Source organism: Dendrobates tinctorius, unplaced genomic scaffold, assembly GCF_039654945.1.
Source record: "Dendrobates tinctorius isolate UK_male_01 unplaced genomic scaffold, ASM3965494v1 ptg000003l, whole genome shotgun sequence".
Lineage (NCBI taxonomy): Eukaryota > Metazoa > Chordata > Amphibia > Anura > Dendrobatidae > Dendrobates > Dendrobates tinctorius.
In genome coordinates this window covers 4291388-4309086 of record NW_027361671.1, presented here as the reverse complement: position 1 = coordinate 4309086, position 17699 = coordinate 4291388, and the positions used below count along the sequence as shown (strand labels likewise).

General features: G+C 47.2%; 1 protein-coding gene across 1 annotated transcript in view; it reads right to left on the bottom strand.

Annotated features, from left to right (window-relative positions):
• The window catches only part of LOC141095955 (V-type proton ATPase subunit S1-like protein), a 101685-nt gene that overhangs the window by 47125 nt on the left and 36861 nt on the right, over positions 1-17699 (bottom strand). The window contains exons 2-3 of the mRNA XM_073582312.1: positions 6960-7006; positions 6289-6350 (exon numbers count right to left, since the gene is read on the bottom strand). Coding sequence (XP_073438413.1) covers positions 6289-6350; positions 6960-7006 — 109 coding nt within the window. The remainder of the gene's footprint in view (positions 1-6288; positions 6351-6959; positions 7007-17699) is intronic.

Genomic DNA, 17699 nt, shown 5'->3' with positions numbered 1-17699 from the left:
GCCATCCGCGCCTCGCTATCCGCCGTCCCGCTGCCATCCACGGTCACCGTCTTCTGCTCCCAGTCCGGTCCCACCATGTGGCACGCTGGCACAGCCTATGGGCGATGGTCACACAAAATCCCTCATGCTTCATTAAAACATTGCTTTAGGACCCCAACTTCTCAGAAAAGGGCTTTTGGCTGCCAGCTATGTAAGGTGTATGTACACCCCAAAACATGAGAGATCGCAGACATCAGCACTTCAGACCAGACATGCTTCTGTAGACACGGACTGTGCTAACAAATCGCCAGTGATCAGCACTGACACTTGTATCCGAGGTCCCAGCAGTCAAAGATGACAAGATGAGAATGGAGGGGCTGCCATGTCCCTGACTAATATGTCCCCACTGCTACAGATCTGATAGTGAACTGCCAATCAGATCAATTTACCTGCATGACATTGACATAGAGGATTTCTTTGTGCTCTAATCAGAAACTGGAAAATCCCCAATGTTCAGCACTAGACCTGTAGTGAGGGTCAGCCCTAAAGGGGGTTTTACACATAGCGATATCGCTAGCAATATCTCTAAAACGTCACTGGTTTTGTGACGTTATAGCGATATTGCTAGCGATATCGCTATGTGTGATACCTCCGACCGGCTCCCCCGCTGTCCATCGCTGATCGCGCGAGATCGGGCGGCTCCATTTCTCGTCGTCTGCTTCCTGCTGGGCTTCCTGCTGTGTGAGACGAGCGACGCGTGGAGGCGGACGGGAGGACGTCAGGATCGCTGTGTGTGAAAGGTAAGTATCGTGCGCTGCGTCACTGCTGCATCGCTGTGAGATCTTTCTATGTGAAAGCTCACTAGCGATCATTTAGCGATGCACCAGCGATCCTGACCGGGACGGATCGCTGGTCGGATCGCTGGTGCATCGCTAAATGTAAAAGGGCCTTAAGAGTAAGCGCACGAGCAGTACTTTCAATGTGGACTTTCCTCAACAAAATCATGTGACACGTGTGGATCTTGTCACATAAAAGTGACACACTGTGGATTTTAAAATGCGCATTTGAGTGGGAATCTCCTGCTCGTTTGTATTTACTCACACATTTCCTGGAGGAATATCAATGCATATTTATAAGTATCTAATGGTCCCAGGACTGCGCTTTATGTTACATTACCATCACAAATCTGTTCTGTCAAAACCCCACAAAAGAGCCCTGACCCTAAAAATGGCACAGAGTGGACTGAGAACCAGTGGGGCTATAAAGCCCCCAGCCAATTTTACCCTGCAAAAACACCATCATTTGAGAAGTGTGAAATTGTTATGGGGGGGGGGGAGGAACAAGTTCGCATAAGGTCAAACCAAAACAGACTTCTCCGCTGCCTTGCACATTGTGAGAATAGAGCATGTGACTTTATAAGAGTTGTCAAAAGGTGACCCCAAAAAATCCCTGAGGTATGAAAAGACTAGATATTACCCCCCTCCCCTCCGTCTGAGCCCTGCAGCTAGAGCAGGGGAGGGAGAGGACTGGGGGGCTTTGTTTACTGTATTGGGAGTCATCTGGGGACAAGTGAAAGACCCCTGGAAGATGACATCTCATGCACATAGGGCAACCTGTAACAGTGAGGTAAGAGGGCAGGAGCCACCTCTGCAGCACAGAATAGGTGGGTGGGAGTCTGCCCCTGTGGGGAACAACATGGGGATTTACCCTAAGGCTCCCCGCCCCACAATAGCAGTGCAGCCCCTCAGGGGAAGACAGGTTTATTGAGCTGGATGGAGCCGCTGCCCCACAGAGCCGTGCACTCCCAACATGAGAGCCGCAGTCATATCGCAGCTGCTGCAGAACTCCTATTTGAAGCGCGGTTTCCCTTATCCCTTTCACACGGCCATAAGTGCCCGCCGCTCACATTACATAATAACTTTCAAATGGGGCCCCCCAATGCCAAAATACATTCACATCTCCGCTCCATACACGCGCATATCCCCTCCGTACACCTTGTACACACGGCTCCGCTCAGTACACCTCGTACACACACGGCTCTGCTCCATACACCTCATACACACGTGGCTCCGCTCTGTACACCTCATACACACACGACTCCAATTTGTACACCTCGTACACACAAGGCTTCGCTCCGTACACCTCGTACACACACGGCTCCGCTCCGTACACCTCGTACACACATGGCTCCGCTCTGCACATGCCATACACGCGTGGCTCCGCTCAATACACCTCGTACACACAAGGCTCCACTCCGTACACCTCGCACACTCGGCTCCACTTTATGCACTTTGTACACACACAGCTCCGCTCCGTACACCTCGTACACACATGGCTCCGCTCCGTGCACCTCGTACACACAAGGCTCCGCTCCGTGCACCTCGTACACACACGGCTCCGCTCCATACACCTCGTACACACATGGCTCTGCTCCGTGCACCTCGTACACACATGGCTCTGCTCCGTACACCTCGTACACACACGGCTCCGCTCCGTGCACCTCGTACACACAAGGCTCCGCTCCATGCACCTCGTACACACAAGGCTCCGCTCCGTACACCTCGTACACACACGGCTCTGCTCCGTGCACCTCGTACACACATGGCTCCGCTCCGTGCACCTCGTACACACAAGGCTCTGCTCCGTACACCTCGTACACACACGGCTCCGCTCCGTACATCTCGTACACACACGGCTCCGCTCCGTACACCTCGTACACACACGGCTCCGCTCCGTACACCTCGCACACACACGGCTCTGCTCTGTACACCTCGCACACACACGGCTCTGCTCCGTACACCTCGTACACACACGGCTCCGCTCTGTACACCTCGTACACACATGGCTCCACTCTGTACACCGCGAACTCACATGGCTCCGCTCCATACACCTCATACACACACAGCTCCGCTCCGTACACACACGGCTCCGCTCCGTACACCACGTACACACATGGCTCCGCTCCGTACACCTCGAACACACATGGCTCCTCTCCGACACCTCGAACACACATGGCTCCGCTCCATACACCTCATACACATGCGGCTCCGCTCCACACACCTCACACACAGCTCCACTCCGTACACCTCGTACACACACGGCTCCGCTCCGTACACCTCGTACACACGGCTCCACTCCGTACACCTCGCACACACTCAACCCCGCTCCGTACACCTCGTACACACACAGCTCTGCACCGTACATCTTGTACACACACAGCCTGCTACATCCACCCTGTAAACCCCTCCTGACCCCACACAGAAACTTTACCTCATCCAGCAGTGCACCATGACAACCAGCACAGCAGAGTCCTGCATGCATCGAGGCCCCTGATCATGTGACCCCTGACTCCTCCCCTCCTGTGACCTCATCACAGGTCCTGTGCGCACACAGCAGACGGTGCTGGACCAGACCATGATGCACGGGGGGTTTTGCAGGTGCTGCGCGCTAGGTCAGGATTTAATGAGAGGAGAAGCCTGAACAAAATGTAGGGGGACCCGAGCGGGGATCGGGCTACCAGTGTGCTTGGGTGCCGGGCTTGCCCCCCCAATCACTGGGGCCCCATACACTTGTAAGGGCTGTCATGCCCTGATGGCGGCCCTGCTAGGGTCAAAGAGCCTGATTCCAAGGATGTGTCACTTAGTAGGCTGTGTGCTGAAGTTTTAATACAATCAATGTTTTATCAGCAAGACATTATCACCACATTACCAGGTCTCACATGCAGGCCAATTAAGAAGCTGCCAATCAGGGGTGTGGACGGGGTTATCACAGCTCAGGATACTGATCTCTGCTAAATCTACAACAGAGAAAACTGGGATTTTACCCAAACTACAGCAAGAAGTCCAGTAAGTGATACATCCATGGAATCAGGAATGCTGAGAAATGCAGAGGAAAAAAAGGAAATCTCCATCGACAGTTATCCAGAACAACTTTATTGCACCATATCACTGCTTTTCTCTGAAGGAGGCCAGCACATTGATTTTGGTACAATACGGGTTATTTTTTATCCGCTATATCCCTGTTCTGGATAACCATTGCTGGAGATGACCTTTTTTCCTCTGCACCTGTTGACTATGTTTGAGACTGGAATGGCTCAGTGCTGACGGCTTCTACCAGACAAGGTGCTCATGGATGACTTTCCATTTTCCCTTCCATCTTTTTTTGAATGCTGATAAATGGTAAACTTTTTGAAAATCCAATGTACTTAGAAAGATAGATAATTTTAAGTTTTCAACACAATGAACCTCCAATCTGATTCTGGGAATACTTCTTTAAACAGAAAAGAATTTCTGAACTTTAAAAGAAACATGATAATAAAAAGGGGTGGTTCCCTTGAAGTCTATAACAGTCATGCATGTGCCTTCCTGTATTTTTCCAGAACCACCTTTTAAAGAGAACCCGTCAGCAGGTCGGGATCGCTGGTGCATCGCTAGGTGTAACGGTACCCTTAGCCTTATAAACTAAAGGCATATCCATAATGGCGCTGTGATGCTGATTAATATATCTGATGTAAAGGGATCTGCTCAGTGGCAGATGAATACTCACCTTGTAAAGTTTTTATAAAATGATGTCTCGCGTGCTTTGGGGTGGGACGTGGGGGCAGGGTCTTCCTCTTGTTCTCCACCCCTCACACCAGCCTCTTCCTCTTTATGTACAGGTCACTCCACAATGACCTGCATTCAGTAACCTGCATGCGCAGATCGAGATTTCGTCTCCATGAAAAATTTACTGAACTGAACTTTTGATCTGTGCATGTGCCCCCTCCAGCGCACAAGACACCGACTCACACTGTGCAAGCGCCACCCACATAATGATAGTGACAGCGGTGCAGAATTTTAAACATTAGGCAGGTCATTGAATAATCAGTGACCTGTACAAGAAGCAGAGGCTGGTGTGGGGTAGAGGGCGGCAGAGAACCAGAAGACGATCCTGCCCCATGTCCACCCGAAGCATACAGAAGACATCAGCTGCTGAGCGAATCCCTTTACATCAGGTATCATATTATTCAGCATCACAGTGACATTATGGATATGCCTTTAGTTTATGGGACTAAATCCTGCAGACAGGTACTGTTTAAAGGGAATCTGTCACCAGATTTTTTTATACCTCATTTGAGAGCAACATGATGTAGGGGCAGAGAATTCGATTTCATCGATATCACTTACTCGGCTGCGTGCTGTAATTTTCATAAAAATTCCAGTTTTATCAGTTGCAGATCTACCAACTCTCTAAATTTTGAGCTCTGTATAACCCTGCCCACACCACTGATTGACAACGGCTTTGTACACTGTGCATAGGTAGAAAGCTGCCAATTAGTGGTGAGGGAGGGGTTATACAGAGCTCATGAATATGGAGTACTACATTGCAGCAGGTTTACTAGTCCACTAATGATAATCTTCTGCTGAGAAAACAGTGATTTTATAGGAACTACAGCTTGGAGAAATGTAAGTGACACATAGCTGAAATCAGTGTCTCTGGCTCTAAACTATGCTCCTTTCAGATTTGAAGGCCAAAACCTGGTGACAGGTTCCCTTTAATAGTCAGCCATGCTCTATTTGCTAAACAGCAGATTCTTTTATTATAGTTTTCCCCCTGACGAAGAATCTATATCCGAAACACGCGTTGGGGCGTGCCTGCACTACAGCTTGACCGCCATCTATGCCAGCTATATGATTATATTCATCCTATGTTTGCTGGGATTATTTTTCTGTATTAACCCTTTGTGGTCTATACACTGGCAATTGATTTAATGTTTTTGCACTGATTTATGCACATTTTGCACTTTTTTCACGTGTTTTTCATCCAATATTTGCTCTCACTTGCATTTTCAATGATTATTATGTCATTGTTTACATTACACCATTATATTTAAGCAGCCCATATATATATATATATATATAGTGATTTTTTTCATACTGGCAGTTCGGCGGTCTATAATATATTTACATATTTTTATACTAGATTTTTTTTTATAGCATTGATTTTAGTATTTTTTTATGTTATTTCTGTAGTGTGGACACTCTTGTTTAAATGTATGCCACTCACTTTAATAAAGGCAATTTTTTAACATTTTATGTCTTTCCTGTTATTAATTAATCCATATTTGGTGTTTTTTTTTTCATTTTCATTTTAATATCTGAATGGTCTGTCATTCTCTTTTTTCTGATAGTTTAAAAAATTATTTGCAAATATATTCTGATGCTGTATATTTAGTCTGTGATGTCCTTTTTGTTTAATTTATTATAGTTTTCAGCTGAATGATATTATATTAATGACAAAATGGCCATTCTCAATATCTCCACATCTCACCTGGTTATTCTGTGTTTGGGGGAATGTATAATCCTCTTGTGTAGTGAACTTGATAGGATATCCTACAACACAAACAGTATATTACAATACATTGTATACAACTTTTAACTCACTCTACTTATCTAGTATAAAGGCCCCGACACACACAGTGAGATCGCTGTGTGTGACACGCATCAGCGACAGGCCCCCCTGCCAGGTATCGCTGATCCTGCAGGAATGTCCTGGGCCATTTTTTGATCGTTGGTCTCCCGCTGGCCAGCACGCATCGCTGCATGTGACCAACGATCAGCGACGCTGGAAGCTGGCATCCAACGTAAACAGCGGGTATCTAAGAGCCGCGCGGCTCTTAAATACCCGCTGTTTACCCTGGATACCAGCTTGATCGCTGGTCCTGATCGCTGGTGAGTCTGTCTATGTGACAGCTCACCAGCGATCAGCTATGTCCCAGCGATCCCATCCACGTCGGATCATTGGTGGGATCGCTGGGACATTGAAGCGTGTAAGAAGCGTGTAACGGGGCCCTAAAGCAATCAGTGTTCATTGCTATCAGGAGATAATACTGCTGGTTGTAGTGGACAGGTTTGAAATGTTTACAATAATAAGGGACCAGGAAAATGAGAAAAATACTAGTTATCTCTATTATGACCTGTACTGAGGACATAAAGCCTTACCATAACTCTGTGTAGATTCATTCTCTGAAGATGATTGCAAATTATACCTTGGATGAAAGACAAAAGGAAAAAGCAATCATTGTTACAATTGTATATATCTATCTATATTAGTATTACTGAATTATAGGCATCTTTTCAGTGTCGGACTGGAGTGCCGAGGGCCCATCAGTAATCAACTCCACGGCCCCACTTTTCACCTACATGCAAATGTGACATTATCCTCAATCACAAATTTGTATAACAATGAACTGGGTAGATTGTTAAATTAATAAGATGCTGCCTTTGTCTGTACATAGTGACTCAAATATATAGAGCCAAGTGCTGCTTATATAAGAGGGTGGTGCCCTACACTTGCACAGGGGCCCTCCGGAGGATACTCCTGTTCTCCTGTGCGCCAGTCCAAGCCTGCGTCTTGTTATGCTCTGTGATCCAATTTCCTATTTCCTATCAAGGTCAAACGTTAAAAGAGGTTGACCGAGACTGAGATATTGATGTCTTATCAACTAGTTGATAGGTGGTGCTGCAGTCATGGGAAGTACACCGTGTACCAAATTATTATGCAAACATCTAATTTGTTGGTTTTTCAACTAAACTCATGGATGTTATTGTGTCTCAGGGTTCTTTGGATTAGTGAAATCAATTTCATACACTTTTAATGATTAGTTTGTCAGGTAAGCCCAATTAAAGGAAAACTACTTATTAAGGATGCTCCACATTTTTAAGCAGGCCACAAGTTTCAAGCAATATAGGAAAGAAAAAGGATCTCTCTGAGGTCAAAAAGCATGAAATATTGCAATACCGTGGACAAGGTATGAAAAAGTTAGATAGTTCGCGAAAACTTATAAGTGAGGTCATCATACTGTGAAGAGATTTGTGGCTGATAGCTTCATGCAGATAAAGGCATAACGAGGAAAGTTTCAGACAAATTTATTGGATTACGAGAGCAGCCACTAAAATGCAATTACAAAGCAGCATACATGTATTTGAATTTGATGATGCCTCTGGAGTCCCGCAAAACTCAAGGTGTGGGCGCTTCCAAAGGATTTTAGATATGCATAAACCTACTGTTCATCCACCCCTAAGCAGTGCTCACAAGCAGAAATGGTTGCATTAGGTCCAGACAAACATTAAGAATAGTTTTACAACAGTTTTGTTTACTGGTGAATGCCATGTAGCCCTAGATAGTCCAGATGGATGGAGTGGATGGTTAATGGATGGCCATCATGTCCCAACAAGGCTGCAACATCAGCATGGAGGTGGCAGAATCATATTTTGGGCTAGAATCATGGGGATAGAGCTGGTAGGCCCCTTTATGGTAGCTGAAGGTGTGAAAATTACCTTGGCAAAGTATATAGAGTTTCTGACTGACCACTTTCTTCTATAGTACAAAAAAACACTGCCATCCGTAGCAAAATCATCTTCATGCATGACAACGCACCATCTCATGCTGCAAAGAATACCTCTGTGTCATTGTTTGCCATGGGCAAAAGGACAGAAACTCATGGTGTGCGCACCATTCTCCCTTAACCTCAAAACTACTGAGAACTTTTGGAGTGTCATCAAGCAAAAGATTTATCGGGGTGGATTCAAGTTCACATCAAAACACCAGTTCTGTGAGGCTATCCTGACATCCTGCAATGAATTCAAGCAGAAACTATCAAAAAACTCACAAGTTCAATAGATGCATGAATTGTGAAGGAGATATCAAATAAGGGGTCCTATGTAACTTGGCATGTTAAGAAATTTTTGATTGAAAAATCTTTCCATTTATTACAACCAAACTCTGTGGTGCAGAGGAGCAGTGCATGTTGAAGTTTTCTTTCGTTAAAAAAACAACTCATCATTGGGAGGTTTGCCCAATAAAATTTAATTCACACTCTAACGGTTGATGGTTTGAACATTGTAATGAATTATTTGCATTATTTCGTAAAATCAGAGAACTGTTTCTGTGGGCTGGTGATTTTGCAAGATTTATAACAGCATCTTGTCAGGAGCTGAGAAAGAGGGTGAGGGAGATGAGCAGCTAACTGTTGTATAAAAATAAATGAGTTAGAGAGAGGTGGCTGGTATGTTAGGAGTTAACTTCTTTCCAGGAATGTAACTACTAGAGATGAGCGACTTTGCCTTTTTTAGGGTCGAGTCGGGTTTCATGAAACCCAACTTTCTCAAAAGTCGAGTTGAACGAAATCGGCCGACTATAGGGAAAAGTCGGGAAAAGTCGGGAAACACGAAACCCAATGCAAGTCAATGGGGCGAAAAGTCAGCAGTGAGTGGAGGACTGTAAACACACCTGGCATGAATTTTAACCCCAGAGGCGGCAAAATCTCTCTCTTCCTCTCCCACTCCCACTCCAGCTACGCTACCGCTACGCTTCTCTCATTGGCTGAAAAAAGTCACATGCAAGCATTCGGCGAAACCCGACTTTGACGCTTGGGTCGCCGACCGCATGGCCAACTTCACACTGTGGTCGGGTTCCGTTTCATGAAACCCGACTTTGGCGAAAGTCGGCGACTTTTAAATCTGACCGACCTGTTTCGCTCAACTCTAGTAACTACTGCCCACTCTTGACCAGTCATAAAAACCACTGTTGGACTAGATCCATGGAAACTAGCTGTGTGGTGGCTCTTGAATAACACCAACAGCAGTCCACTCCTTGTGAATCTCCCCCCAATTTTTGAATGGCCTTTTCTCTACTCCTCTTTGGACAGACCTCATCTGGAATACTGTGTCCAGTTTTGGGCACCTCATTTTAAAAAAGGCATCAACAAACTGGAGCAAGTTCAGAGAAAAGTGACCAGAATGGTGACCGGTCTGTCCTATGAGGAACGGTTACAGGATTTGGGAATGTCTAGCTTGCAAAAGAGAAGACTGAGAGGAGACTTAATAGCTGTCTTAATAGCTGTCTACAAATATCTCAAGGGCTGTCACACTGTAGAAGGATCATCTTTATTCTCATTTGCACAAGGAAAGACTAGAAGCAATGGAATGAATCTGAATGGAAGGAGACACAGATTACATATTAGAAAAAACTTCTTGACAGGGTGATCAATGAGTGGAATAGGCTGCCACAAGAGGTGGTGAGTTCTCCTTCAATAGAAGTCTTCAAACAGAGGGTGGATAGACATCTGTCTGGGATGATTTAGTGAATCCTGCTTTGAGCAGGGGGTTAGACCAGATGGCCCAGGAGGTCCCTTCTAACTCTACCATTCTATGATTCTATGATTCTAACAATCTTTTCAAGTCTGTGGTTATCCTGGTTGCTTGTGCACCTTTTTCTACTACACTTTTTCCTTCCACTCAACTTTCCATTAATATGCTTGGATAAAATACTCTGTGAACAGCCAGCTTCTTTAGCTATGACCTTTTGTGGCTTACCCTCCTTGTTGAGTGTATCAATGACTGCCTTCTGGCCTTCTATCAAGTCAGCAATGTTCCCCATGAAACAGGCAGAGACCTTTTTAACCCCTTTCTGCCATATGACGTACTATCCCATCCATGTGTCCTGGGACTTAACTTCCATGAACGGGATAGTACGTCATGGCATTTAATGCGACATTGCGGCTTATGTCGGGGTGATCGCATTAAAATTCTGACGCCATCTTACCTGAGGGAAGATGGCTTAGGCATCCTGGGGTCTGTCGCCGCCTTCCCGATCGCTGTGATTGGCTGTTCAATTCTGAACAGCCAATCACAGCCTTTCTCATTGTTTCAGCCAATCAGAGTGGCTGAAACAATGATATCCCAGGCTAGGATCGAGTACCGATGTACTTGATCCTAGGCCAGTGCCTTGCAATGTCAGGCTCTGGCAAAAAAAACCCGGATCATCCCGATCGCATCGGTATTCCCGCGCCGTGCCCTGCCGGTACCCACCTGGATCAGTGCTGTAATAGCACCGATCCTAGGCTAGAGCCAAGGACAGGACCAGCAGGGCCTGCAGAAGCTGATTGACGTGATCAATGTCATTGTCGATCACGCCAATTACAGGGCACAGCTTCGGTCACGCTGTGACCGCTCTGTGCCCTGCTGGTGACCTGACTGTGACCTGCCTAGGATCGGAGCTATCCTAGGCAGGTACCATGGTCACCAGGGCCAGCAGTGATTGGTGGGATTGACGTGATCATTCGATCCCACCAATGACAGGTCACAGCAGCAGTGTGACCACTCTGTGACCTGTCTCTAACCTGCCTGTGACCTGTCTGACTGCTCTGCAGGGGTCCTCACTCTGGCTGAGGATTCCTGCAGAGCGGTCACACAGCAAGAGCTTCTCCTGTGCTGGGTATTGTGGTGCCACAGCAGCCTGTAACACCGCAATCCCTGCTGAAGAAAGAAGACAGAAGAAAGAAAAAAGAGACCCTACAACTGTGTTAACTGATCCCTGCCCAATCTCTCTTCATCCAACTCAATCCCCACTTCCCCCTCTTTTTACCCCCCTTCCAACACCCTTTGCGCCTCCTCCATGCGCACATTTAGCAGCCGCCGAGCGTTGATTGGTGACGCAGTTCACTTATCAGAGGTTGTGCCTGCTGTTTTCCTTTTTTTTCACCCACCCCCTTTGCGCCACCTGACTACAAGTTTAAGTGTTAATCCCGGATCCCTGTTGATCTCTCACCAACCCCAATCCCCCCTTCCACCTCTTTTTACCCCCCTCCACCCCCCTTTGCGCCACCTCCGTGCGCACATTTAGCAGCTGCCGAGTGTTGATTGGTGACGCAGTTCACCGATCAACACTCGTGCTCGCTTTTATTTCCTCAGCCCCCTTTGCGCCAACTCCATACACACATCCCGCAGCCGCCAAACTTTGATAAGTGACGCAGTTCACTTATCAGAGCTTGTGCCTACCGTTTTCCTTTTTTTTCACCCCCTTTGAGCTACCTGACTACAAGCGTAAGTGGTAATCCCTGATCCCTGCCCGATCTCTCTTCTTCCACCCCAATCCCCATTCCCCCTCTTTTTACCCCCCTACACCCCCCTTTGCGCCCCCTCTGTACACACATTTAGCAGCCGCTGAGCGTTGACTGGTGACACAGTTCACGATCAACACTCGATCTCACTTTTTTTTCCTCAGACCCCTCTGTTGTGAATTCCCTTGCTCGGACTTCTGAGCCGGAGTTCCTCTTGGTGGCTACTGGGAGTAGTGGAGCTGGCCAGTTTGAAGGAAGTTTGCCACCTGATGATGATGATGATTGGGAATCTAGGATTACTGGCTGGGAGCATATAAGTGAGCAGGCTTCCCTTAGTGGTTGCTGGTGATTTCCTCCTTGTGCATTTTGAGTTCTCCTGTCTCCTGCCTGATCTGCATGGTTCAGTTAAGTGATTCTTTTGCTAATCCTTTGCATCTAATCTGGTTGTTATTTTTTGCTTTCTGCTTTGTTGCCAGGGTTCAGCATACTCCCTGCTGGGGGCAGCACTGGGCCCCGCTCCATATGTTACAGCTTGTGTCAGTCTGTTCAGTCCCCTGTTATATTAGTATCTTTTGCTTTGCCTTCAGTTCACACCAGAGTGCTGATCTAGCGGGGGTGAGCCTCAGGTTTTTTGTATATCAGATGTGTTGGATTTTTTAGGGTTTTTGCGTGATTGCAGACAATGTCTTTTCTGTCCTATCCTATCTAGACAGTTTGGGCCCCATCATTTGCTTAGTCTATTTTCTGCCTATGTTTGTGTCTCTTCTTGTCTCACTGACAATATACGTTTGGGGGCTATCCATTCCTTTGGGGATCTGCTCCGGGGCAGTTTAGATTTCACCTTTCTGGCTTTAGGCTTAGTTAGTTCTCCGGCTGTGCCGAGGCATCTAGGGCATCGTAGGAGTGCTCCACGGCTACTGCTAGTTGTGTTGTTAGGATCGGGGTCTGCAATCCGCTGAGTTACTAACCTCTCTGGTTTCTTGGTGGCTTAGCCTGTTCCTGCCATCCTCCTCGGTGACCTGTTCATAACAGAATCACCAGCCTAAACTGTAGACTCTAGGGTACTCAAAAGAAGAAAAGAATTGTAAAAAAAAAAAAAAAAGGTGTCAGAATTTTTTTATATATATTTTTTCCTCTTTTTCTCTGGGGCAGGAGGAGGATTTTTTCCTTAATGGAGGCTAAGCAATTGTTCGATTGTGTTGAGCAGCTTGCTGCTGAAGTGCGGGGAATTTCTGCCTATTTCGCTTAATCAACTGCTGTAGAACCAAAGGTCCCTACTCCTGATGTGCTTTCAGGGGATCGGTCAAAATTTTTGAATTTTAAGAATAACTGTAAACTATTTCTTGCTTTGAAACCTAATTCATCGGGGAGCTTGGAGCAGCAGGTTAAAATTGTCATCTCACTGCTGCGCGGTGATCCCCAGGATTGGGCTTTTTCTCTGACACCTGGAGATCCTATTCTGGCTAATGTATATGTGTTTTTTCAAGCCCTGGGGTTGTTGTATTATGAACCTAATGCTATTGATCAAGCTGAGAAAACCTTATTGGCATTGAACTAGGGTCAGGATGCTGCGGAGTTATATTGCCAGAAGTTTCAAAAGTGGGCGGTCCTTACTAAATGGAATAATGATGCCCTAACAGCTGTGACGGTGTCAGCTTTCGCTGAGTCGTTTTCTTTAGAGTGGACCCTCTGGGTCATGGCACTCACCCACATAGGGCGAGCTAACCTTGTGAGGAACCACTCCCTATACAGGGAGTGTCAGGGGCAAGACCAAGGGGGTGAGCCACCACGACTGCTGGAACCAGACGGCCGGCTCAAGGAAGACACAATGTGAGTGTCTGATGACAAGGGACGTGCAGGAAACATGGCAAGATAATACATGAATTCAAGGTATCTTCATTAAGGCAAACTCAGGATAACATTAAGAGCAAACGTGATAACAGGCAAACACAGCAAGGTGCGTGCGTGGCACACCAAGGTCCATGGCATGGTACGTGCCAGAAGGCACGCCCGGTTACCGGCAAGGACACGATGGCATCGGACTCCGGACAGCTGGCAACGATAGATAGGATCAGGGCATCAGGCTGCGGACACCAGCTCCGGACATCAGGCCGCAGTCATCACGCTTATGATCTCTGGCAGTGATGGGCAGGTTCTGGGAATTCCGCAGGCAAACCAGGGTACAGGCAAGGAGGCACGACAGATCTCCAGACATGGTGCGTGTTAGGGAAGACGCCAAGGTCCAAGGAAAGGTTCCAGGCAGGGTGCGTGCTAGAGGTACACCAGGGTCCAGGGCAAGGTGCAAGGCAAGGTGCATGTGTAGGGGACACGCCAGGTACAACATGCAAAGTACAAGACATGGTGCGCATGTAGGGGACACGCCAGGGTTCAAGGTCCAACATACAAGACAAGGTGCGTGTGTAAGGACACACCAGGGTCCAAGGCAAGGTCCTGCGCGTGACGAGGTACACGCCAGGTACAGGGTTCAAGGCAGAGTCCTGTATGTACAGAGGGGCACGCCAGGGTCAGGGTTCAAGGCAAGGTCCTGCGCGTGCTGATGGACACGCCAGGGACAGGGTTCAAGGCAAGGTCCTGCGCGTGCTGATGGACACGCCAGGGACAGGGTTCAAGGCAAGGTCCTGCGCGTGCAGAGGGGCACGCAAGGGTAAGGTTCAAGTCAGGGTGCATGCTAAGAGACACGCCAGGGTTCAGGCTAGGGCCTGTGCGTGCAAGAGGGCAAGACAGGGTACAAGCTAGGGCCAGTGCGTGCAAGAGGGCATGACAGGGTATAGGCTAGGGCCTGTGCATGCAAGAGGGCACGACAGGGTAAATGGCAAGACCTGCACATACTTTTACAGAAGCAAAGAGAGGTATGCCAGGGAGCAGGCTAGGACCTGTGCGTGCTATTAGAGTAGAATGCAAAGCACAGTGCAGAGACAGCGTGGGTGCAAGGAAGCACAGAGAGCACGGCTGGGGCACTGGCTAGCTGGTAGGACTGTGGCACAGACAGATGGGCAAGTGTTATGAGTGGGTCACTGAGGAGGAAAAATCTAAGCAAGCTGAGCCCAGAAAAACCAGAGAGGTTGGTAACTATGCAGATTGCAGATCCCTGATCCTAACCACACAACTAGCAGCAGCCGTGGAGCGTACCTACGATGAACCTAGACGCCTCGTCATGGCCGGAGGACTAAATAAGCCTAAAGCAAGAAAAGGGGAAAACTAACTGCCCCAGAGCAGACCCCAAAGGAATAGACAACCCCCACACATGTATTGACGGTGAAACAAGATGAAAACACAAACACAGGCAGGAAATAGGCTGAGCAAACGATGGGGCCCAAACTAACTAGAAAGGAGAGGAAAGGAAAGACACTGTCTGCAATCTGCCCAAAACCCTACAAAATAATGTCCAACACTTCTGATAACAAAATTAACCCTGAAGTCACTAGACTTCTCCCACTATATCAGCACTCTAAAATATTCTGAGACAGAGCAAAAAGAGACCAATCTAATAAGGGACAAAAAGCAAATTGGCAAATACAGATAAATAAGAGTGGAAATTCAGCACAGCCCCAGCCGGGGCTGGCTGACCACACAAAAAACTGAATAGAACAACAAAATCAAGTGTGAACATTAGCAGAAAAACTTAGCTTGAGCTGACTGGAACAGAGCTGAGAACCAAGACCTGACAAGCAGAAGGAATCACCAGCACCAGAGAAGGGCGTCGGCTGTCTTAAACCCAATCTGAGATTCCTGAGGTCCAATCGTCATCCTCATTATCAGGTGGCAGATCTCTACTGATTAAATCAGCCTCACTACCTCCTGTTACCACCAGAGGGAGCCTGGAAGGAGAACTCACAACTGGTAGACCAGAAAATGAACTCACAACAGTACCCCCCTTGAGGAGGGGTTACCGAACCCTCATCCACGCCACCAGGCCGATCAGGATGGGCCCGGTGAAAAGCACGAACCAATCTATTGGCATGAATATCAGAGGCAGAGACCCAAGAATTATCCTTCTGGCCATAACCCTTCCATTTGACCAAATACTGGAGTCTCCGTCTAACCAAACGAGAATCCAATATTTTCTCTACCTCATATTCCACATTGCCTTCAACCAACACAGGGTCAGGAGGTGCTGCCATAGGAACCACTGGCTCAACAAACCTCTTCAACAGAGATTTGTGAAATACGCTATGGATCTTGAACGTAACTGGAAGAGCCAATCGAAAAGAAACAGGATTAAGAATCTCCAAAATCTTATAAGGTCCAATAAATCTTGGCTTAAATTTTGGAGATGCAACCTTCATAGGAATATTCTTAGATGACAAACAAACCATATCACCCACTTTAAACCGGGGACCAATGGTCCTATGCCGGTTGGAAAATCGCTGGGCCTTTTCCTGAGAGAGTGACAACTTATCCACCACTTGGTCCCATATCTGCTGCATTCTCTCAACCACAGTGTCCACACCTGGGCAGGACGAAGATTCCACTTTCCCTGAAGAGAATCGAGGATGAAACCCAAAATTACAGAAAAAGGGTGACATCAAAGTGGCAGAACTAGATCTATTGTTCAGCGCAAATTCGGCCAAGGGCAAAAATGAGACCCAATCATCCTGATCAGCAGATATAAAACATCTTAAATAAGACTCCAAGGTCTGGTTTGTTCTCTCAGTCTGTCCATTGGTCTGGGGATGAAACGCGGAGGAGAAGGATAACTGAATTCCCAGACTGGAACAAAAGGCTTTCCAGAATCTGGAAACAAACTGAACTCCTCTGTCGTACACAATGTTCTCAGGAATCCCATGTAACCGAACCACTTGTTGTAAAAACAAGGGCACCAACTCAGCAGAAGATGGCAACTTTGGGAGTGGTACAAGATGGACCATCTTCGAAAATCTATCACAAATCACCCATATAACAGTCATTCTCTGAGAGACAGGAAGAGCAGAAATAAAATCCATTGAGATATGGGTCCATGGCCTCTTGGGCACTGGCAGGGGCATCAGCAACCCACTAGAACGAGAACAGGGTTTAGACCGAGAACAAGTCCCACAGGACTGTACAAAATTCCTGACATCACGAGATAAGGCAGGCCACCAAAAGGACCGACTCACCAAATCTCTGGTACCAAAAATACCTGGATGACCAGCCAATGCGGAGCAATGAATTTCAGACATCACTCTCTTTCTCCACTGGTCAGGAACATACAATTTTCCCATAGGGCAACGCTCAGGTTTATCCTCCTGAAATTCCTCCAGGGCATGTCTCAAATCGGGCGAAATGGCAGAAAGAACTACCCCCTCACCTAGGATGGTAGTAGGCTCGGTCACATTAAGAGAACCGGCAAAGAAACTCCTAGAAAGGGCGTCTGCCTTAATATTCTTAGTGCCCTGAAGAAAAGAGACCACAAAATTAAAATGCGTGAAAAACAAGGCCCATCTAGCCTGTATAGGATTCAAGCGTTTGGCCGACTCCAGATAAATCAAATTCTTGTGATCGGGGAGGACCACAACTTGATGTCTAGCTCCCTCCAACCAATGTCTCCACTCCTCAAATGCCCATTTCATGGCCAACAATTCCCGATTCCCCACGTCATAGTTGCGTTCAGATGGGGAGAACTTTCGAGAAAAGAAGGCACAGGGATTCATCTTAAAAGTCACAGGGTCTTTTTGGGACAAAACAGCTCCTGCACCCATCTCAAAAGCATCTTTCTACCTCCACCTGAAATGGAAGTGAGACATCAGGTTGCCGTAAAACCGGAGCTGAAGTAAATCTCCGCTTAAGCTCCTGAAATGCTGAGACAGCCTAAGGAGACCAATTCAGCACATCAGCGCCC